This window comes from Pezoporus wallicus, unplaced genomic scaffold, assembly GCF_028554395.1.
Source record: "Pezoporus wallicus isolate ANWC-B61680 ecotype Strahan unplaced genomic scaffold, APGP_CSIRO_Pwel_v1 contig_4710, whole genome shotgun sequence".
Classification (NCBI taxonomy): Eukaryota; Metazoa; Chordata; class Aves; order Psittaciformes; family Psittacidae; genus Pezoporus; species Pezoporus wallicus.
In genome coordinates, this window is record NW_026640647.1 from 5,847,595 (window position 1) to 5,869,150 (window position 21,556).

At 42.3% G+C, this 21,556-nt stretch overlaps 1 protein-coding gene across 4 annotated transcripts in view; it reads left to right on the forward strand.

Annotated features, from left to right (window-relative positions):
- PLEKHM3 (pleckstrin homology domain containing M3) overlaps positions 1-21,556 on the forward strand; it is a 76,878-nt gene that overhangs the window by 44,383 nt on the left and 10,939 nt on the right. For all 4 annotated transcript variants that reach the window (XM_057419838.1, XM_057419839.1, XM_057419840.1 and 1 more), the window contains one exon: positions 13,206-13,363. In XM_057419838.1, the coding sequence (XP_057275821.1) occupies positions 13,206-13,363 (158 nt within the window). The remainder of the gene's footprint in view (positions 1-13,205; positions 13,364-21,556) is intronic.

The window sequence follows — 21,556 nt, forward strand, 5'->3', positions numbered from 1 at the left end:
TTAATGTGATATAATTTATCCATTTTAACATTGTAGATAAACTAATCTGTTAACATTTAATTAAAACATCCATTTACTTCAGATCAACTTCCCTGACTATGTACCTGTAGGTGAACCTACAAACAATGTGAAGAACAATGGAGATAAAGGATGAACAGGAGAGCCCTATTCTCACAGTAATATAGCATAAGTGATACAGTGAATATGAGCTATGCATAAAAATCCTTAATAGAAATGTGTCTTTGCAGAGCACGCAGTGAGCAGGAGGAACTTAATGTCACAGTAATATTACTGAGGCCACGAGTTTATCATCTTTGAAAGGATTAAGTATCCATAATGAGAATATCCACAGTTACAGTACGTCAGATAAAAAGATTATGAGGGTTCAGAATAGACATATTATTTACTGAGGGGATTAGGAAGATGACTTCCCTATTGACAGACGGATCAATGATTTCATCTTCCTCTGACGTAAATAGTACTGATTACAGCATCCGATAGCGTTTTGGACTACGTGAACAGTTGGTCTAACAGAAGCATTGCAATATGAAAATCTCGATGTTTCTGTTCAAGATTTTGTGCAAACAAGGTTCCCTAAGAAAAATTTGGGGAATAAAAGTGAACTTCAATGAAACGTTAGTTCAACTTAATTTGAGCCTAGTATATTGTTACGTCAGGATTAGGAAGCATTAGAAAAACAAAGAAATTGTTAGGTCTTGTTCGGATTTCCAGACTTTTAACCCATGCTGTACTTCCATCACATCTCCTTTTCCAGTGGCAAATTTGAGTCCTCTCTGTATTTTCCTAGACTGAGATGGAGGAGGAAATGGAAAATGCTTTTGTATGTGTAAAACTGAATGGTTATTTAGACAAGTTGTTTCACAAGTCCCAACAATAGCAAAGACTGCAAGGACATGTGGAATTTTGTTTTCTTTTTTTCAGAAGTAAAACTTGTGTTCTGATCACTCAGTCCTCATACAATTACTGAGAAATGCTCATCTTAGGTTACCAGCAGTTCCTTTTTATTCAAGCATAAAAAGCATGGGATGTGGCATCTAGCCCACATGCCTGCGCTGGTGAAAGCTAGTATGTGTATGTATATTGCTTGACAAAACTGGGTTTATATACTGGGCTGATATACTCTGGGCTTGCTCTAGTTTTAGAAGTGTTACTGGAATAGGTGCATGACAAACACTGCCCACCCTACCTCTTAATGGATGTAGCCATACCAGTAAATGCATTAGTGCAAACTTGTTATATCAATGAGAAAGTCTTTTGCTGTCATTTCTTTCATTCAGTGATTCAATATAAGCTGTGTCAGCTTAGAGTTTTATTTACCAAGGAGGTTTACCCATGTAGCTGTACCAGCAGATCCTTTTAAGTTCAGGCAAGCCCTTTTTTGCTTGCGGGGTAGGAGGTGGCAAATGAGAAGGACAATTAGGTTTTTGGCAGGCTTGGCAGTGCTGAGATGGCTGAAGATTTGTCTGTCACAGTTCTCTGTGAGAGTTTACTGAGCTCAACAAGGGCAGCAAAATGCCAAGCATGTCAGTGCCATAGCTGCCACAGCTCAGAGCTTAGCACCGTAGTGAAAACACTGATTTACATCCCTAGCCTCCCAGCCACGTGTGATGGCGATGCAAGTCCTGCAGTGCATTACTACCAGTCAGCTGACCACAGGTTGGAAGATGTTGCTCCAGAGTAGAGATGGTTTAAAACAGCAGTGGGTTTTCACTGGCATGTCAGGTACAGCCCCAGCTCTTAAATATTTGGTAGGAGGTAGGTAGAAACAGATGGTTCTGTGAGGAGGTGAGAGGTGTACATATTGTTAATTTGTACCAGTGGAACAATTCTCATCCTAAGAGCAGGGACTCTTCCCTACTCTGCTGCAGACTTTCTGTGACATGCAAGACAGACAATTTTTAATGGGTATAAGGTAAAATGGGTCCCACTTTACTATATGTATGTTTAAAACAGGCATCCTGAGCACACCAAAGTTCAAAAGAGGGAAATCAGCACTTTGGAGGGCTAGTTTGTCTGACTTATATTAATTATTATTGTACAACTTAAATACATGAAGATTTTGAGTCACTTAGATAATTCTGTACTTGAACTATGTGAACATGCATCTTGGACCATAACAACCTGATGCTAATAGCCATCTTTATGTCCTTTGTTTGCGATCTGTGCCTGTATGACTGTAGTAACTGTATTAGCAGAATATGAAAATAGTCCTAGGATGGGAAAACCATACATAAATATTGAAAGGTCTGATAGCAAAAGAGCAATTAAACAGCTAGTGTACTTTCCTCAGGCTATGGCTCCTTTATCACTCATTTCTGTTGTCACTCCCTGGAGTTTGCTAGCAATGAGCTGCCTTTCAGCAGAACAGGAAACTTCAGGTTAGCTGATATTCCAGGTGTGTGTATAATTCCCTGAAGTGCTGACAGCTCTGCTTACGATTAGTGGTAATGGCAGTGATCTTACTGGTGTTGCCTTTTTACAGCAACTCAGCTGGGGAAAGGAGCTGCTGTCATTCAGAAAGGCTCATGGTCAGGTGGAGAGCATGGCAGTGCCTGCCAGGCTCATGGGTGAAGAGCTGGCCAGGAGCATTTTGGCAAGTGACAAGTTAATCTGACTTAGGTACGTGAAAGTCTTGAAGGAGCAGAGTGTGGAGATGTAGCAAGATTGTTAATAAGATATTTTTAATAGCAGAACTGGCTTTTGCCCTGATTGAAATTAAAGTTTTCAACAGGGCTTATTAAAATACGTGTGTGCTTTTCCATGTGAATATGTAATCTAGGCCTCTAGGGTTTAGTGCGGCTTTTTAGAATGAAGCTGTTTAAAACAACCGGCAGTGGTGCCAGTGGCTCACAGGAGTTTGAGTTGCAGTCTTCAGAGATGTTTTAATGTTTTCAGCCTTGGAAGAGGTAGTAGCAATATAAGCTGCCACTTTTCTAGTCCATAGTGCTAACCAGGGTTCTTCTGTTCTTTGGGGTTTTTGCTGTGCAGAATGAAGGTCCCAGTACTGGAGATCAGGGTTAGCAGCGTGAAAGATTGGCCTCTGATCTCATTGCCATACTCCACACGGACATATCTCAAAAGAATAACATGTCAGGAAAACCAGTTTCCCAAGAAAACAAAATAGTGTGTCAGCCCTACCTGCTTGAATAAGAGAAGCAAAGCTTTTTTAGATGTTTTTTTAAATATACTCCGCATTCACAGAGGGTTTTTTCAGAGTAACCCTAGCACTTGATGTGTTGCTTTCTTGTTCTAAAGTCCTTCAGAGGACTCCACCTTAAAATGCCCTTATCCAGCCCTGTGCAAAGCAAAAGTTTCTAATGTTGTGATATCAGTCATGAAATAAGATCTTACTCAGTGGGCATGTAGAGTCAGTTAATAGTTCTGCGTGCAATTGCCTGCTTTATCTTAAGGAAAAAAAAATTCCAAAGCACGTATGTACTCTCTGCCTGAATGCATACTTGCGTGCTTGTGTATTTGGAGTCATGTATGTTTTTAAGCTAAGGAAAGTGCTTTCTGTTCTCTACCAGCCGGATTCCTGGTACTCTTTCAACCTTGTTTGATTAAAGTAGCCTTTAACCTTTACTTGAATACCTGCTTCTTAAAACAACCTATAATTCATCCCTGCAACAAGATTAGGAGAACTTGGGGTGTGACAAAATTGACATGTAGCTGCCTGGAAACCTTGGGGGAAGGAGAATGGAGGAAAGGTGATTGAAAGACAGTGAGTGTGAAGGCAGAAGTTGTGGGGCTGGAGTCATGTTGCAGGGCTGGCTGAGGAGTTGGCACAAGTGATTCCCAGGCATGTTGTTTGTACTGAGCCAGTTCCATCTCTTTCTCACTTGTGTCAGCTTGTACCCAGAGGCTTGCTGAGATTTCGAACTTTTCTTTCTCTCCATGAGAGCTGTTGGGGAGGGCTTGGAGGGACCTTGTCATCCTCTCTGCCTCCTGCTATAAATTCACTTGGACTGTCACCAGTTTGTTCCTCTCCCCCAGCCAATGTAAAACTCCATCCTCACCTTGCCCCCTGCCTATATGTGCTTATCACAGATTAGCAGTATTTGTTCTTGACCTTGTCTTGTTTTTCCTCCTCTTCCCAGTGCCTGTTATAGTTGTTGGCTAATTTATGGAATATCAGTTTAAGACCAAATCAAAGTGCAGCATGTTGAGTGGTCTGGTTGGAAAGGTCCTCAAACAGCAAATGGCTTTGCTGTCAGTGTGGACTGCCTGGTGCAAAGAAGTCAAAGGGAGCTTGTGATTTCTGTTTATTCAGATTCTCACTCATTTCTGCTTTTGTTTGATTTATTTAGTCGTTGGTTTTCTGGGATTGTTTTGTTCTTCACAGTGTTTATTGCCAGGTTTCCTTTCGGGTTGTTCTCTGCCCTGAGGGGGGGCTGAGTTAGCACAGCACAATGTATGGCTGTGGGATGCTGCTTTGTCTGTGTCAAGGTCAGTGGTGGCAAAATGCTGTCATGTGTCGAAGCCAGCACCTTGCGCTGGTGTCAGCACTGGATGAGTCTCTGGCCTCACCCACTCCTGTCCACCCTGCTGCCACCCTGCTACCAGCAGCCAGACACCTGCAAAAGCTGCAAAGGGAAGAGGACGGAGAGGATGGGGTGGTATCACTCTTATTGTTAGGAACTGAGATTGGCAGTAGCAACAAAAGAATGGGGCTCTCCTGAAGTTACTGCCGTGTTCTTTTTGAATTGGTTTTACAGAGGTGCATAGTCGGTGATTCTGGTGTGCATGCACGCATATATTAAGAAATCATTCTTCCCTTAAGTCACTTGCAATTTAAATAAACAAGACAGGCAATCTGAAAGAGATGACTGGGAGTCAAAGTGGAGCAAAGCAAGCTGACCGGACCAGTATATTGCACAAAAGATGGGGCAGAGCTGAGATCTGATATCTGCCTCCCTGGGGCTTTTACCTCATGATCATCCTTCCTCCTTCCATTTCCCTTTCCTCTGAACTAAAGATTAATTATGCATTGAAATCATAACAAGAATTCATGGTGTTAAGAATGTGGTGAACGGAAGGGAAAAAATCCTCAAGGAAATTAGCAGTCCATGAGCATTGTCTGTTCCCTAAATATAAATGATGAGGAACTTCCCAGCTGGGCAATATGTTTTCCCTTTCTTTTCTCTGCAGCTTGCATTATCCTTAGCTAAGCATATTGTACCATGCTTGTCTCCAAGTCCATGTTTTCATCACAGAAATCCCAACCCTGATGAAATCTGTCACAGGGTGGAGATTCTATTTACTCTTTGTGCTTTAATGCCCAATCTCCACGCCTAATGCATGCAAAAAACACCTGCTTGTTCTCCAGCTAGCAAATAAGTAAAGGCAACCATTGTAGCTTTCCTGCACCCTAAACTGCTTTTGCTCTTCCTGGTTTGTGACAGAGATCACATGTGACAGAGATAAGAATGCATCAAAAATGGTTTCTGAAATAGGTTGTACCATGTAAGGATCAAGGTAGAGTGTGAAACAAAGATTACTGACTGCAGCAGAAAAGCAGGCATTGGGAACAACTTTCCAGCTATTTTGAGCACTGGAGAGTTTGGGGGGATCTCTGGTGAGAAGCTTTTATGCAAGTCAGTTATCAGTCGGTTGTGCCACAGGGTGAGGAGTAAACAGGAGGTCTCGAGAAGCGGTTTTCCTAGCCCTATTTTCTTGTATCATTGGTAGTTCCTTCAGAAGTGTATTTCTTATCTATCCTGAAGGTGAAGAAAGATTACTGTCTGAAGGTGAAGAAATGTTATTGAGTGTTTAGTCCTCCACAAAGCTTCCACCAGTGGCATTTGGAGAGTAGTGAGCACAGTGATGAATCCAAACTGATCTGTTCAGGAGATTTCATTTACCCTTTCATTCACTCCAGAAAGCGCATTCTCTATGGTACTCTGAAGGCTAGGCAAGCTAAAGCTTACTGCTGAGCTTGTTAGCAGAAGACTTGTTTCAGACTACCTGTTTCTAGAGAGGTAGAAAGAAAACAACCAGGAAGAGGCAGAAACCTTGTCTTTCTAGGACGGTGGAAAGCTGTGCACAACTGTTGACCGCTTCTTCAGATAGCTTATTTCTGCCAGACATGCTTCTGACACTAATCCCAATAATTAAAGTACTTTCTATCCCTTCAATATATATAATTGGTGATGGTGAATGAGCTTCACGGCTATCACCCCTCCTGTTTTCTCAGTGCCTCTTGGCCTTTTCATGTCTCTTCTGCATTGCGTCAGTGCCTCCTGGCAAATTCTGTCTGTGTCTGTCTCTCAGATAGAGCCAAGTGTGCGTCTGGCCTTGAGAAATAATCATAAATTTTGTCCTGTCAGAAGGAGAGGCCAGGACAACCCAGTTGAGATTCGAACCTGTAGTTCAAGGTGGTGTAGGGATTTCGTATCACTTAACCCATCCCCTCCAGGCGTCACTTATGTCTGACATGTAAATCAGGCTGGAGGAATAAGTGGAGCAGATTGCTTGTGCTCCAGAAGGAGGTTACAAGGCAAACCTGTGTCTTTAAAGAGAGTGCCTTCAAATAAATGTTATCTGCAGAGAAATACACCAACCCTTACATAGTAGTTAATGTTACTGCTTCAGTGTTGGCTTATAAACCAGCTTTATCACCTCTCTGACAATAATGATTAACAAACTGATTTACAAGGGTGGGGTCACAGAGCCATTAGGCAGATTTAGTTTGTCTCACAGTCGCAATGATACAGAACTGGAGTTTTACGGCATTTTCACCACTTCACCTGGAATACTGAACCCTGATTGCAGGGCTCTTGAGCAGAGCAGTAGCAACAGATACTCCTTTGTGAGGTTAGAAACGGGGTTTTGTCCTGGGCTTCTAGTACATGAGGAATCAGAGGTCTAGGTCTGAGGACTCAGGAGAGCTGGGGACATTTGTAGCTCCCTACTTAGAGTTTATTTCCTGATCACTTAGCTGCGGTGAAGTGATGGTGGTTCTTGGTTGTCGCTTGTGCCAGAGTGGCAGAATATACAGATGTGGGTAGATTTCTCTTCCTTCTCTCTACTGCGCTTTTAGAAGTTGGTAAAAATGCACAGATGGGGTAGGAGATTTGGTGACCCTCACTCAAATTCACAACACAGCCTCCTGCAGGGATGGAATCTGACTCCTTACCTTTTACTTCTTTAGCTAGCACTGCTGATAGGAGCCCTGCCCTCAAAACAAACACTCACTGCCCTGAGAATGGCTGAAAACTGTACTGTTTTTTCTCTCCTGTCCAGGAAGTTCATTATGTTTGATAGATTTCAGTGTTGATTTATGTGGCCATGATGCAAAGGTTGGGTATTTCTGTGGACCTGGTGTAATAGGTGGGCAGAAAGCTGTGGAGGCGTTACTTGAAGCAATAGTTCGTTACAACTGACTCATTTTTCCTTCTATTTCTGCACATTCCTGCTCTAGTTCCCCTAAAGCCCTAATGTCACCTGTTTGCGAATGACAGAGTCCGAGTTTGAAGGGGACTTCCATACTTACCTTGTCTAATCAGTTAGATTGCTTCTCAGTGACATGTCTTGTTCTGTTTTCAACCAGAAAGTTATAAGCCATGAGTTTAGGTTACCATCTGTCTGGTTACCACCTCTCTGGGTTAGAACTCTCAACAGAGTCAAGAAGTTCTGCTACTTGGGCACTTTTCTAGTTTGTTTTTTTCATGAAAACATGTCTATTGCAACACTGCTCACTGCACTGCTGTCCTGTGGGACTAGTTTGTGCAACCCTCCTTCATGCTGGTGAGTATGTTCTCATACAAGGAGTCTTTGTTGCCTGAAAAGGGAAGACAAAGTGACTTGACTCCTCTCTGCTCTGGGCTGGGGTTCTGGACCCTCCTGTACTGTGCTGCATGGGAGAAAGAGGTTTAGGAGTGAGGCTAAACCCCCAGCGAGTGGGGGCCTTCAGAGGTGGACTTGTATGAGCATTGTGCTTGGTCTGTAGAGCTCAGTTAAGGAGTGGGGTCAGGACAGAGCTGTAGCTCAGCATGTGTCAGAGGTGAGGGGACTCTTTCTTCCCCAGTGCAGGGCAGCGCTGTGGGCTCAGAAATGTGTTGTGTAGGTAGGACACAGGGATACCAGTGAGAGTCACCTCAGCAATATGAGCTACTCCTTGAAGTTGTCTGTGGGCAACGGCCCTGTTATGTGCATAATGCCACTGAGTAGGATTTCTCTGCCTGTGAAGGATGCTGTGTGGTCTGTGGCCTTCCCAGTTATTCTCTGGAGATAGCTGGCTGCCCACTTGCTTCCGAAACATCACCTTGATAGAAGAGAGTACTATGAGTAGTTTGCAGTCTTTGGATAAAAGGATCAGGAAACCTCTGGGGGCCAGCCGCCCTCCTGACGAGTAGTTAAACTTTGACTGATCACACATTGCCCTCATGATCATATTAGTGTGATGCATCCAAAGGGATTTCAACTTGTTCCATAGCCCCTGCTGCCTTTCATCTTCTCTGTCTTCTTGCTGAATCAGGAAAAACATAACTCAGTGCATGTGAATCGTGTCTTCTCTCCGCCCAAGGCTCTCGGTGCTGTTGCCAACATTGGCTTGAATGCTAAAATTCGGCAGTCCCCATATTTCCTCCCCACCTCATACAGAGCATAACTGTTTCTTTGGATTTATACTGCTACCCAAGTGAGTGGTAGCACAAAGATACACAGAGAAGAAAGTTTAATTTACCTTTATTCATAACTTGTATGAAAAGCCTCTGTTCTAGAAATCATCTAAAATGATTGTCCCAACACCCTTTTGGCATGTGTTCAGCTACTGCATACCCCTTTAGTTTCTTCCACTGCTGCAGACAAGTGTCTGCCTTCCCCTCTTGCTTCCCCATACCACCTCAGCTTTCCAATCTGGGTGCAGGAGGCTGGGCAGTGGGGCAGGTTGCTGCTCCTGCTGGCTTTCTTGGCTTCTCCTCTTGCCTCCCAAGCAGCCCTTGCCCCTGCAGCCGTGCTCTGGCCAGAGGGATGCTCTCTGCAGTGTGGGCAGGGAGCCTGTCTGGGATGCTCCTCCAAAACACAATTTGTCCCACTTAGGGTGGGAGATACGTGGCAGTTAGTGTAAAAAGTAGTATTTGTTTTGTTGATTTAAATTACAAGTGCTCTGAGGGCAGGGCCTGTCTTTTATGTGTGTACAGGTGGGTGTGTATTTTATACAAGTCCTAGTGTGAGACATGCAGTTAGGAGCTGCAATGTGCCAAGCCATGGCTTTCTGTGCTGTGGTAGCTTGGAGAAGTGTTTTTCCCGATCCGTAGAGGTGAACAGCGATTCTGATCTCAACACTGGAGCCTTTCAGAGACACAATTTGCTTTCAGTCTCTGAACACAACTGTCATGAAGCAGCATATCCCAGAATATTCCAGGTACAGCAGTGGTAAGCTCACTGTAAAAACATGGCCCCATGTCCAGAATCCTTTAGGGATAGGTTCCTTGACTAGTTTAGGAAGAAAAAGCTGCATTGCATCCTCCATCAGTTGATGACCAGGACCAACCACTATTTCATCCTTAATTTTGGTCAATGAAACAATTGCTTTCACTACAAAGAATTTGGATTAGAAAACAGACCTTGCTCTTCATGTGAGCTGTAGGTAGAAAAGCATCTGAACTTTGAAAAACTTTAGTTTAAGTCTGATGCTCTTTTTTTTTTAGGCAGGAATATATTTTTAAGCCTTTTCAGGTATCAAGGCTATTATGCTTCAGGGAGAAGTCAATGCTGACATTTTTGGTTTCTATTCCTTTGGTATATTCTTAACTTACATTTTGTGCTAAGTTGTCACAATTCAATAAATGTGATGGACTTCTGCAGCTTGTAGTGTGTGATTTCACAGTTTCTCTGTTTTGTAAACTTACTTTGTAAACTGAAATGTCCTTAGGAGAGTTTTGGGTCAAAGCTTAGGAGTGCCTCCAACAGTGTGACCAGGTGTGTGCTGGGTTAGACAGCACGTAGGCTGTGCGGTCTCTGTTACTGGAAGGCTTTAGTAACAGATAGAGCTGTAAAGAATGACATAGATGTTACTGGCTCTGCCAAGATGTCCTCTTGAGGTCTTTCACATATACACCCTCCCTCCATGATTTCCCTGATATCTGGATAATGCATTACATTCATTTAACACACTTCTATTCTTTAATCACTTGTGTTTCCTTTAACTCAAAATCACATTGCAGCATCAACTGGGAGAATATCCTGGGACTCTGACATCGTGGTTCTGGGATGTCTAAACTGACTGACCCTGGTCTTCTGGCTGTGACAAGAGAGTGCTAAGTCACAGGAGTGTTTTTGTCACCTTTGATTACATGTCCTGTACTCCTTCTCCTAAGCCATAAAACACTCACTGTGGAAGTGTTACCATGAAACTCCTCTTGGGGACAGAAGGTAGAAATCTTCCCTTTTGCTTGCCAGGGTAAATGGATATGAGGATTTTATTATTCTTAGCTACAAACACAAATGAGAGAAGGTGCTGCATGGAAAAGTTGCATCCTGTGCACAGCCTTGAGGTCTCTGATGAAACAAAATGACACAAAATTTACAGATGCTAAAAATAGTGATAACATCAGTTTGATGTTGCATTTTGTGTTCCTCCTATAATATAGTAAAATGGCCTATAATTCACATTGCAAAATTGGCATGCATGTCTCTTTGAAGATACCATCTTCACTATATGTCTGCAGTGGCCAGAGTTACAAACCAACCCTCTACAGTGCTACAACAAGCCATACAAATAAATAAATCAATAGGAGCAAATAACACCAGCTCCTCAGGGGCAGCTGCCCAATCTCAATCTGTTTTGCTTAGGTTGTGAGCTCTTCATAGGAAACCTTGGACAGACTTAAATTCACCCCTGGTGCTTAGGAAGGTAATATAGTATGTTAATTTTGTTTATTATATTATTATATATTTATTATCATGATTTTAATTCAGAGTTTTAACAAAAGTCCTTGATGACAGTGATGTTAGTACAGACTCAGAGTTTGTTTGCAGCTCTGTCTTCAGCCTGGCATTTTAAGCTGAGTGCTTGTGGCCTGTCAGAGCTGGTTGCTGGAGCATGAAAATGCTTTGGGAAATATGTTTTTATTAGCTTTGTATGCATACTTCATCTGTTAGTGCTAAATGGCTTTTTGGAGGGTGACTGTCACACTGTCACGGCCTGTGTGGCTTCACTGTTTCTTTCCTCCTGCTTATTGAATACTGTTAGCTTCTGTGTATTTCCCCTTCTCCCAACTTGTTTGGCTTTCAGACCCTCTGTAACACTGGAGTCTGCAAGCAGAACATTTCTTTCTCTAAGATGAAAGACAAAATCCAGCCAAGGGGAGCTAAACTAACTTCTGACTATCTGTTAGAAGGTTGGTGATACCACTGCCTTGAACTATGACTTCATATTTCGTGCAGCAGCTTCTCTGCATTGTTTATATTCTGGTTGAAGGGGATCTTCCTATACCAGGATGCAATAGGAACGTCATTTTTCCTCTAACATGAGCAGATGTCCTATCTGCAGTACTAGCAATAACATTGCCACTTCCTGTTGTTGCAGATGTTAGCAGGCTAGAAGTGAAAGCAAAGAGGGGGCACAATTCAGTCCATGCTATTCGATGCCATCAACATCAATGCTACTTCCTTTTTCATGTGCCCTCTTGGCTACCCTGGAACACAAGTTTATTTCTGTTTTATGTTACACACGGAAGGAGTCCTTCCAAAATCTCTGTTGTTGTTCTCTGCCTTGACCTTTGCTTTCTGTAGATTTGTTTACATTGAACCCAAATTACAAGTGGTTTGTTACCACATTTAGGGAAGGGGTGCTTGAACTGAATCTAGCACATGTTTAAGTGTATATCTCCTCATTCTGAGGCTTTAGGGCAGGGCCCTGTGCAAGTCTTCAATCAGCAATTACTGTGTTCTCTTTCCTTTTTATAGGAGTTCACTATCAATTCCTGTAACATTTCTATCAGTAATCTTGCAGGCAGCTATTCAGACCACAGGAAGCTTAGGAGAGAAGAATATACACTTGGGGCCTTATTCCATCTTCATTATTCCCTCCACCAGCAGAATTCCTTAAAGTCTCTGGAAGTTTGATGTGAATGGAAAGTATTTTGCCTGAATAGCACCCCTTGTTGAGGCATTGTCACCAAGTCACAAATTTCGATGAGTGTTGTGGCTAGCAGTTGAATCTATACTTCATGGCCGGTTTTTCACACCAGCACCGGGAGTGCTAATCACTTCTAATGGCCTAGGCAGGATTGTCTGGCACTGAGGGACTTCTGGATTTGAGAGCTGGACACTGAAGGGGAAGAAAACAGTTCCTATTCAAGACTTTATCTGAGAATTCATTCATTTTGGCAACGACAGGAATATTGTGTTTTAATGGTTTTTAGTGGGAAACACAACATTACTAAAGGAGGAAACCCAGGGTTCTTTTCACAAAAAGATAGTTAAAAACTTGTGGTTTGGAGGAAAAGGAACAAAGACAAAACTGTGATCTGTGCATAAAAAATAACAAGAACGGAAAATCGTAAATGTAAGGCAGTATCCATTGCTGTCAGTTAGATAAGATGGAAGCCTTTAGCTCTTTATCTACTTTTTTGTGCCTTAGTATATGAATACTAAGTTCACAGTTCTGGTGTCCTCAACATAAAAAGGACATGGAACTGTTGGAACAAGTCCAGAGAAGGGCCACGAGGATGATCAGGGGACTGGAGCACCTCCCGTATGAAGATAAGCTGAGAAAGTTGGGGCTGTTCAGCCTGGAGAAGAGAAGGCTGCGTGGAGACCTCATAGCAGCCTTCCAGTATCTGAAGGGGGCCTATAGGGATGCTGGGGAGGGACTCTTCATTAGGGACTGTAGTGATAGGACAAGGGGTAACGGGTTAAAACTTAAACAGGGGAAGTTTAGATTGTATATTAGAAGGAAGTTCTTTACTGTGAGGGTGGTGAGGCACCGGAATGGGTTGCCCAGGGAAGTTGTGAATGCTCCATCCCTGGCAGTGTTCAAGGCCAGGTTGGACAGAGCCTTGGGTGGCATGGTTTAGTGTGAGGTGTCCCTGCCCATGGCAGGGGGGTTGGAACTAGATGATCTTAAGGTCCTTTCCAGCCCTAACTATTTTATGATTCTATGAATATATTGTTGTATTTAAAATGACTACTAATCTTGCATGTTATTGTCAATCAGTATTGTCTTCTCCTCATTTCAGGTTATCGAAGGAAAGCTGGCTCCTTTCTTGGGGAAGGTGATCAAGTTTGCCACCTCTCATGTGTACAGCTGCAGCCTTTGTAGTCAAAAGGGTTTCATTTGTGAGATTTGCAACAATGGAGAAATCCTTTACCCCTTTGAGGACATTTCTACAAGCAGGTACTGTCATGTCAGTCATATGTTTGACTCCTGTATGGTATTCTTGCAGATTCTCAGCCTCATGACCTCTTATTTAAATAACTGGGAACTGGATCCCACTAATGCGTGTTTCTGATCAGATACACTCAATTACTGGTTCAGGGAGGCCACCACGAGTGGTCTTCGCAATAGATACAAAGAGCTATTTCCCAAAACCTTGTGAATCTCAGAACAACTGTTGAAAAAGGGAAATGACCCCACTAGCATGGCCCAGTATGACTTATCCAAAGCTGTTCTGAGTTTGCAAAGTGTCCTAAAAACCCAAATGGATTCGCTAAAGTGATCACAGACATCCTTCTGGTATCTGATGACACTGGGCCCCTGATGTATTGGGGTTATCCATTATAAAACAATAACCATCTATTCTGCAGTGTTTTCCCCATGATGTTCTGGCTAATTCTCTGCTTTCTGTGTGCAGACTCCTCTGTGCCTCTGTATGTAAGATTTTATTTTTTGTAAATGGCATTGCTATTCTCAGGTGGATACAAAATAACTATAAGCATATGCCATTCCCAAGGTAAACAAAAGAACCTTTATTTCTCATTATACGGAGTACTGGATGCCAGATCAGGGACAGGAGTTGCATGGGAAACCTAGAAGCGAAATGCAGGAAAACGGAGCAGTCTTGGCAATGCAGCAGTGTACTACTGCTGCATTGATAAATACAATTCGCAATTGCAATACAAAATACGAGGCATTTCAAAAATGTCTTGTATTTCAAATAAAGGTGATATTTTTTCTTAAGCTCACCAGAAGGACAGTCCACCTGACAGCACAGCATTCCTCCACAGATAAGTACTTTTCTGGCTGCTTCAAATACGGTCATTTTAATTTGTTCTCCAAAGTGTTCCACTGAAGGGAAAAAATATTGAAGAGCCACCTTTGGAAACAATCAGGACCAGCCTGTTGAAAGGGCTTCATTAAGAATCTGATTCCCCTGTGTGCACAAAGATGTCAAATTACAAGTAACCAAGCACTTTTCTTTGGGGATTTTCAGCCTGACCTGAATTTCAAAGACTGTTTGCACATTCTTTTTTTTTTAAACTCAGACTCTCATTCTAAAAACTGCATTGACAAAGCAGTGGACATAAGCTAAACAAGGTGTGCAGCTGAGCTCTATAACCGGTGTTCGAGAAGGAATGTATCTGGGGTGCATGGTAGTTAAAAAGGCTGGGTTAGAAAGAGACTAAGATGACATAAAACGTAAGATGTCTATTGAGACGGTATAAGGGGCAATTGAAGATATTCCTCAAAGATTGATGAGAAGTTTTAAGAGCATTTGGGAAGACAGGAAGACAGGTTTACTTGAAATGCCTGTGCATTTGATTTGTCTGGAGGATTTTTGGTCACAAAAACATTGTTGGGTGTATATTGTTCCCCTACCCTTCAGCTGAGATCAGACAATACCTTGCAATTACAGAGTATAAACCCTTCTGGAATCAAATAATATTTGTCAGCAGCTCAGCAAAAGCGGAAAGAAGCTGCTCTAGCTCCTGGTTTTGTGTGAATTAGAAGCCAGAAAGGACTTTTGTTCTTGTTTCACAAATAGGGAGTCGTGGTTGATGTCATGCCAAAGACAGCAGTCTTTGTTAATGACTTTAATTAGAACACAATCAGCACAAAACGTTCTCCAATGTTTTTCTTTCTTATTTTGTCAGGGGTCATTCTCCTTACTCCTTATGTGCTCCTTATCATTAAACCTTGATTTTATCCCCAGCATTTTCCATTTCCTTTCCTAGTTAGTTTTCTGGTCTCATTAGTACTGGTGTGTGCACATGCACCTCTGTGAAACTAACCAGATTATTTCAGTTCCATGTTTTTTCTCTTTTCCACCTTCAGGCTGGAGGCAAGTAATGCCAGCAGAGGAGTTTGTCTGTTTTACCGTCCAGCTCCATCAGCCATAAAGCAGTGAGGGAGAAGGCCAGATAGAGGGGTTTTGTGTTTGTTTCCACGTCTTAGACATAAGAGAGTTTTGAGGTAGGTGTGCAGACCACTACGGTGACAAGTGTAAGGTGAGGAGGCTAGTCAGAAATAGGTGGATGTACAGTGTAACATCTGGCAGATGGAATGGCAACTCAGAAAAGGTTTGTGGGAAGACTTGAAATTATACCTGAAGTTTCTGATGATGTGTTCAGCTTTCCTTGTTAGCTAAGTGTTATACACAGCTCCGAGTAAACAATTAGCTCCGATTTGTCATTTGGTTGTACTATTTTGAGTCCAAATGTTCAGTGAGAGTTGACTGTGATTTCCTTTCTCCATGCTGGTTTTCTGGATTTGCTGTCTACAGCACAGTATTCACATTTTGTACTCAATAGAAGACAGCCAAGTAACCTGGCTGTAGCTGCTGAGTTAAGGAGGGAAGAGCAGCTGAGGTCTGAAGACCATGTTTTTCCTTCTTGGTTTTCAGTGCTGCTCATTCACTTTTAAGTATGGTGCTAATTCTACCAGCAAACTGGGCTGTTTGGTTAGAAATACTCAAAAGTGGGTGCATGACAGCTTTTGCAAACTTTACCTCTCTGTTGAATGTTTGAAAAGCAAAGTCTGTGTGTGTGTGTGTGTCTGTGTTGAGCTGGCATTTGTTTCTCTGGCTACCTCCCTGACCTTTCTTGCTCTTTGAAGAGAAGAATGACAGCTGTCAGAGAGGCCTTTTAATTCCAAGGTGGTTCTCAGCTCGTTGTTATCTTTCCATCTTCATGGTCTCTTAGGTCAGCTTTGAGGTGGAGAGATTGCTTCTCTCCAAACTATTCTCAGAAGTTTCTGGAGCAGTCTTCAGTAGGAATTTTTGAAGGATGAGTCTTCTTTAGATAGATGCAGCTGAGAGAAAAGGAGGGCCCCTCTTGAGAGCTGGAGTTTCTCTTTGGTCAGGTTATTTGCTTGAGAGTAATTTTTGTCAGTCCTTGAGCAAACAGTGAATACCTGGGTTATGCACTCCTCAGGGTTTGAATGCACATATATTACATACCCTTCTCTCACTAATCAGCATGACACATTCCTTTGTTGGCAAACGGTTCCAAAACAAACACAATCAGTTCACTTAATTAGCGGGTCTGTGGGCTGTGCTTGGCAGGCTCTTTACATCCTGCTCAACAATACAGTGCAACAGTTTGCTGCCTTGAATGTAAGGATGGGCTCACAAAGTCATAAGCTTTCTAATGATATTTCCTTTCTGTGGCTTTTCTTGGGAAGTGGCCATTCTGTACGGCTTAATGAAAGCTGTGATTCAGTAGTTAAACAATTTCTTTAAAATTGTCCCATCCTTTTGGATACCTTTTCCAGCCACTTTGATTCCCCTGTCCCGATTTCCTCTTTTCTGCTTTACCTGTATTTATGTAACTGTTCATAAGTGTTCTTCCTAAATTTCACGATTTTGGCATTGTATTTGAGGGCCTTTAAGTCATGAGAACTATATTTAAAGCCTCCTGAGTTAATTGCACTTTTCATGAAGCAAATTGCCAACTAATGTAAACTCTTACAGCTCTGCCTTTGCTGGAGCTCTGGCAACCTAAACGATGTGAGCATCTACCTCCTGTTTTATTTCATGGACAAAATTTGCCCCAGGCTTAAATTTAGTAAATGAACATAGAAGACCATCCTATCACTAATTTTATTTTTTACAAGTGTTGTGAAATGAGTTTAAATACCCCTGGTTATAAATAGCCTTGTTAGTGGTATTCTTGCCCATTTGTTAGCAACCAGGCACTGCCCCTCAAATTGTTCTGATATTACTCATTCTTCATTACTGTGGTGAAAAGTTATTGTTTCTTTCTCCTAAAATAAAATAAAATGAATCAGAAGTGTAAAGAAAATGCCTGTGGAGTGGTACAATTGTCTGTAATATGTGGCTGGATTTGTTTTATAACCGAGAACAATTTTTAACAAGCTTTAAATCTTAAGGAATACTGAGGAAAAATACCATTGGAATGAGAACAGAATTACTCATTAAAAAGGGGTTTCTGTCCAATTAGATAATCAAGTAATTATAGCTATGGTTAAGACTATTGTATGTTACCCTGTTAATAAAGTTTTGGGCTTGCCCGACTGCCAGCATCCCAGTGACTATTTTCACAGGCAATTTGTCATGTTTTGCTGGTAAAGCTATTTGCTTGGTTAAGAAGGATTCAGTCAATTCCTTGCCTTTGTGTGGTGACTGTAGATGTATGTGAACCATGGAGAGTTGCTGTTTTGTGTTTTGTATTCATTTATCAAGGCTAAACTGTTTTCACTTTGCAAAGTTAATTTGTTCTGCAGATCAGTTAAGACATGTAGACCTTTTAAGACACAAACCAGAAGACCCAAGTTTAAAATAGACGTGCCACAGAACAGGCTTGACTATATCAACCAGCTTGGATGCCTCTATAATCTTTGGCCACCATCCTGATAAGATGTATGAATGTACTTAACTTTATACATACTGAGAAGTCTTACTAAAGGCTCTGAAGTTGTGCTTAGCTTTATGTGCATGCCAAAGTCTTTGCAAGATTACACCTCACCCTGTTATGGATGCTGTGTCACTGGACAAAACCAGCTTTGAGCATTTGGGAGAATAGATTTTACGTGGTAAGGCTGAAATATACAGTATAGAGCATTTCCAGGAAATACCTTGGCACAGGTCAAAGGCATCAGTCAAAGTACCTAATTTTCCCTCTTGCTTTGATTAGTTTGTTTCATGCTAGTCAGCCTTTTCCCAAGCCCACCTGAGCTGTGCTAGTAGTTTAGTACCTACTTACTGAAAGAGCTTAGTTTATGTTGATAGTCGGTTCAAAGCACCTTGAAATGAGCTGCTCAGCACTTTCTTTAAAGAAACCTGGGCAGCTAAGTAGATGTTAAGTTCTCTTGATAATTTAATTTTACCTCAATCTGTCAAAGCTGGTCAGAATCTTCTGGCACAGATCTGTTTTTTGTCTGTGCAGGGTAGAGCAGTAATGTTATCTAGAATACATAAAAAGAAAGAGATAAAATATATTCTTTCGTATTGTAGAAGCGTATTAGCTTTAGAGGTTGGTTTTACCTGTTGCATGTCAGAGTGGTAGTAACTAGAACATTCGCTGTAGAGGCAGATGTATATTTTGGGTAGGAAGGTCTCTGCAGTGCGGCCTTGTGCTCTTACCTGGCTGTGGCAGCCGTCTCACTTCCAGTTTCTATTTTGCAGCTTTCCTGCTGTGCCTTGTTCCTCACACTAGATTATTTCCAACTTGCCATTTAATTCTTCCTCCTCCTTCCTCATGCAAATTCCCCTTTGAAGATAGGCTCAGTCTCCCAAATATGGTTCCTAGTAGGCCAGACAACAGCTTTTCAATTGCCTTTTAGCCCACAAAAGCCAAAACTGCCTACTCTAAGTGCTCAGACGTTCTAAGATTGCCTTAAGAATCTTGTTGTTTATGTACTTCATTTTTAAGAATGTTCAGTTCCTTTTTTCCATCTTGGGTACAGGTAGGCTTGTTTTAATATTACAGCAGAGCCATGAAGTCCAGGTGCCTTTGCCTTTTTCTTTTATTAAAAGCATAAATCCTGATTTAATCACAGGTTTTCCAGACTTGAGACTTACAGAAGGATGCCGAATAGTAGAATCATCCAATCAAATTATAATGGCCTCTCCATTGGTTTTCAGGTAGCGGATCTACCATGTGTAGAGCTTTTCCCTTTTCCAAAGTAACTCAGCTCCGCTGACTAAAGTGTAATCACAGAGTTTCAGATTAAATGTTTTAATACTGATTTTAGTGTCCCTCTACTGATTTCTTGGGAACTGCTTTGTACAGGCCACATTACTTGGTTTGCGGCCTCTGAACTTGGCTTGGAAAGTGCAGTACTGAGGTTGACAGTTTTTAGTTCTCCTGACAGATGCAAGCATGAAAATATACATACATAAATGTAGCATAAATCCCTGCAGCCACAGCCAGAAGGGAGCTGAGGACACTCTTCCCTCCTTAATCAGGAGTGATGGAGCTCTGCAAAGAGAGGTCTGGGGGCTGCAGGGGTCTCTTTGCTCCTGCTTGACCCTGCAGCAATGCCCTGGTGCGGTAACTGCCTGTTTAGACAGCTGTCATGGGAGAATAGCTGGTGGTTAAATCAAGCTCTTCTCGGCCTGCCCTGGTCTGTAACAAATTGTTCTGTGAGCACCCAAAATGAAGGCCTGCCCTGTGATTTCTGTATGTGTAGCAATGGAGGGGTTGACGATGAAGCTGCTTCCGCACTGGCAGAACACCGCTAGTTTTATCTCCCTTAGTGAGCTGCCCGCTTTCCCCCTCATTTGTGAGGCTTTAATATCTCTGACCACTTTGCACATTTGTAGGATGCAGCTTACCTTGGCAGTGGGTGCTGGCATGACAGAACGAGGGGCAAGAGATGGCTCAGATGGGGAGGCACCGTTTGGGTTGGTCCTTGAGGCTGTTCCAGAGGTGTGAACCGTGGGCACCCTACTTGACAAGTCCCATCGGTGCAGCCTGTGTCACTGTTACACCCCTTGCTCGCTGCCACCTGTAACCAGGTCACCCCACTGCATCACTTCCCCCGCATACAGGTGGGGCCAAGTGGGGCCAGTGGTTGGCAATTGCAGTTATGTCTGCTGTCTCTGTACCTTCTGGGACCAGCCCGAGACCCAGCCATGCCATTATAAATGAAGAGTGTCTTCAAGCTCTGCTGGCATATCAAGGGCAAGCCCTGTCTGATGAGCAAGTATATGGAAAGGAAAACTGCAATTATGCTTTGAATCACTGCTGGCTCCCTGAACACTGAATTGATCATTTAGAGTGAATTTCAGGCATGTAACAATTTGGAGGGCTGGGTAAGTGGGCTTTGTTCTGGTTTTGTTTGCCCTTTTTTATTCTCCTTTTCAGAGGTAAAGTTTTCAAAAGCAAGTCTGAAGTATTAACAGTTTTTAAGTATGGTATTAAAAATAACCCAACCATGTCTAGTAAAAACCATATGTCATACAAGGTATTAGCTTAACAAGCTCCTTATAGGGACAAATCAATGTCATACTAGTGCCAACTTTCTTCCATTCATTTACTACATGGGCGTCCCTCCTTAGGCAGGCTCCTTGTGCTGGTTCCTAGGCAACTGTAATAATATTGCTGCACGTGTGTGTCAGGCATTGATTGCCTTTGGGGCTTTTTTTGTGTTGCAGGTGAACACAGGCTAGTCCATTTTCCTTCTCTTTGTGTTCTACTAAAGTCTCTGAGAGTTGTGAAAGGTGTGTCACAACTGGGAAAGAAATACTTGTAGACAGGCACATGTGCATAGCGTGGGATGGTGATCATGCCGGAATCCCTAGGCAAGGCTTACTTCAGCTGCTGTGGTGTTTTAATAACCAGGTTACAGGTGGCTTAGTATTTTGGATGCTTGGTGAATGTATAGCATCATCTAAAAACCATAATGAAAGCGTAATGAACAATCCCGTTTTATCTTGGTTTTACTCTGCATGGAGGGGAAGAAAAAACCTGAAAAGGTCTAGTCAGTGAAGGTTTAGCCCTAAATCAGTTACTGAAATTCCTTTCAAGGGATTTCTCACTTGAGCAAATGTGTGCAAGGTCTGACACAGAGGAAGTGTGGTTTTTAAATGTTCTAGAAAGAAGCTGTTCTAATAAACCTTGCCATTCACAGCAGCTTCATCCCAACATGGTCACACTGGCCAGTCTGTCAACATATAGGGTTCCTAGGAGGCAAAACCCCTGTCTTTCAGATGAGGTCCTGGGCCTCCGGTTGATCATCCTTGGTCGATTTTGTCTGCTTAATGTGGAAGGTCTTTGAGGCCTCTTTATGTTGCCCCCTGCCTATTTGTGCACCTGATCATACCCAGAGGCACCTAAATGATGGTGCAGTGCAGAGGAGAAATACAAGTGTAATCAGTTGGCTGTGCAGAATCTAGAATTACTTGAGCCATAAGCCTGTGAAATACATGTGGGAAGCATGAAAATAACTTGGCAGAATTTACAGTTTACCAAATATTGACATGTAAATGTTTCAAATGCCCAGGCTTCATGGGTGATACTAACATTGGCATTTCCTCGGCGTACAGGAATGATTTTATGCTTTTAATGTAGAAAGGCTTTTCTTTTGTAGCTGATAATGATAAGAGCATTATCGTGCCTGTCTGGCTGTGGAGAGCTTTGCCCTTTCTTTCTTACAGTTTTCAGTGCAATAGAAATTATTTAGAGG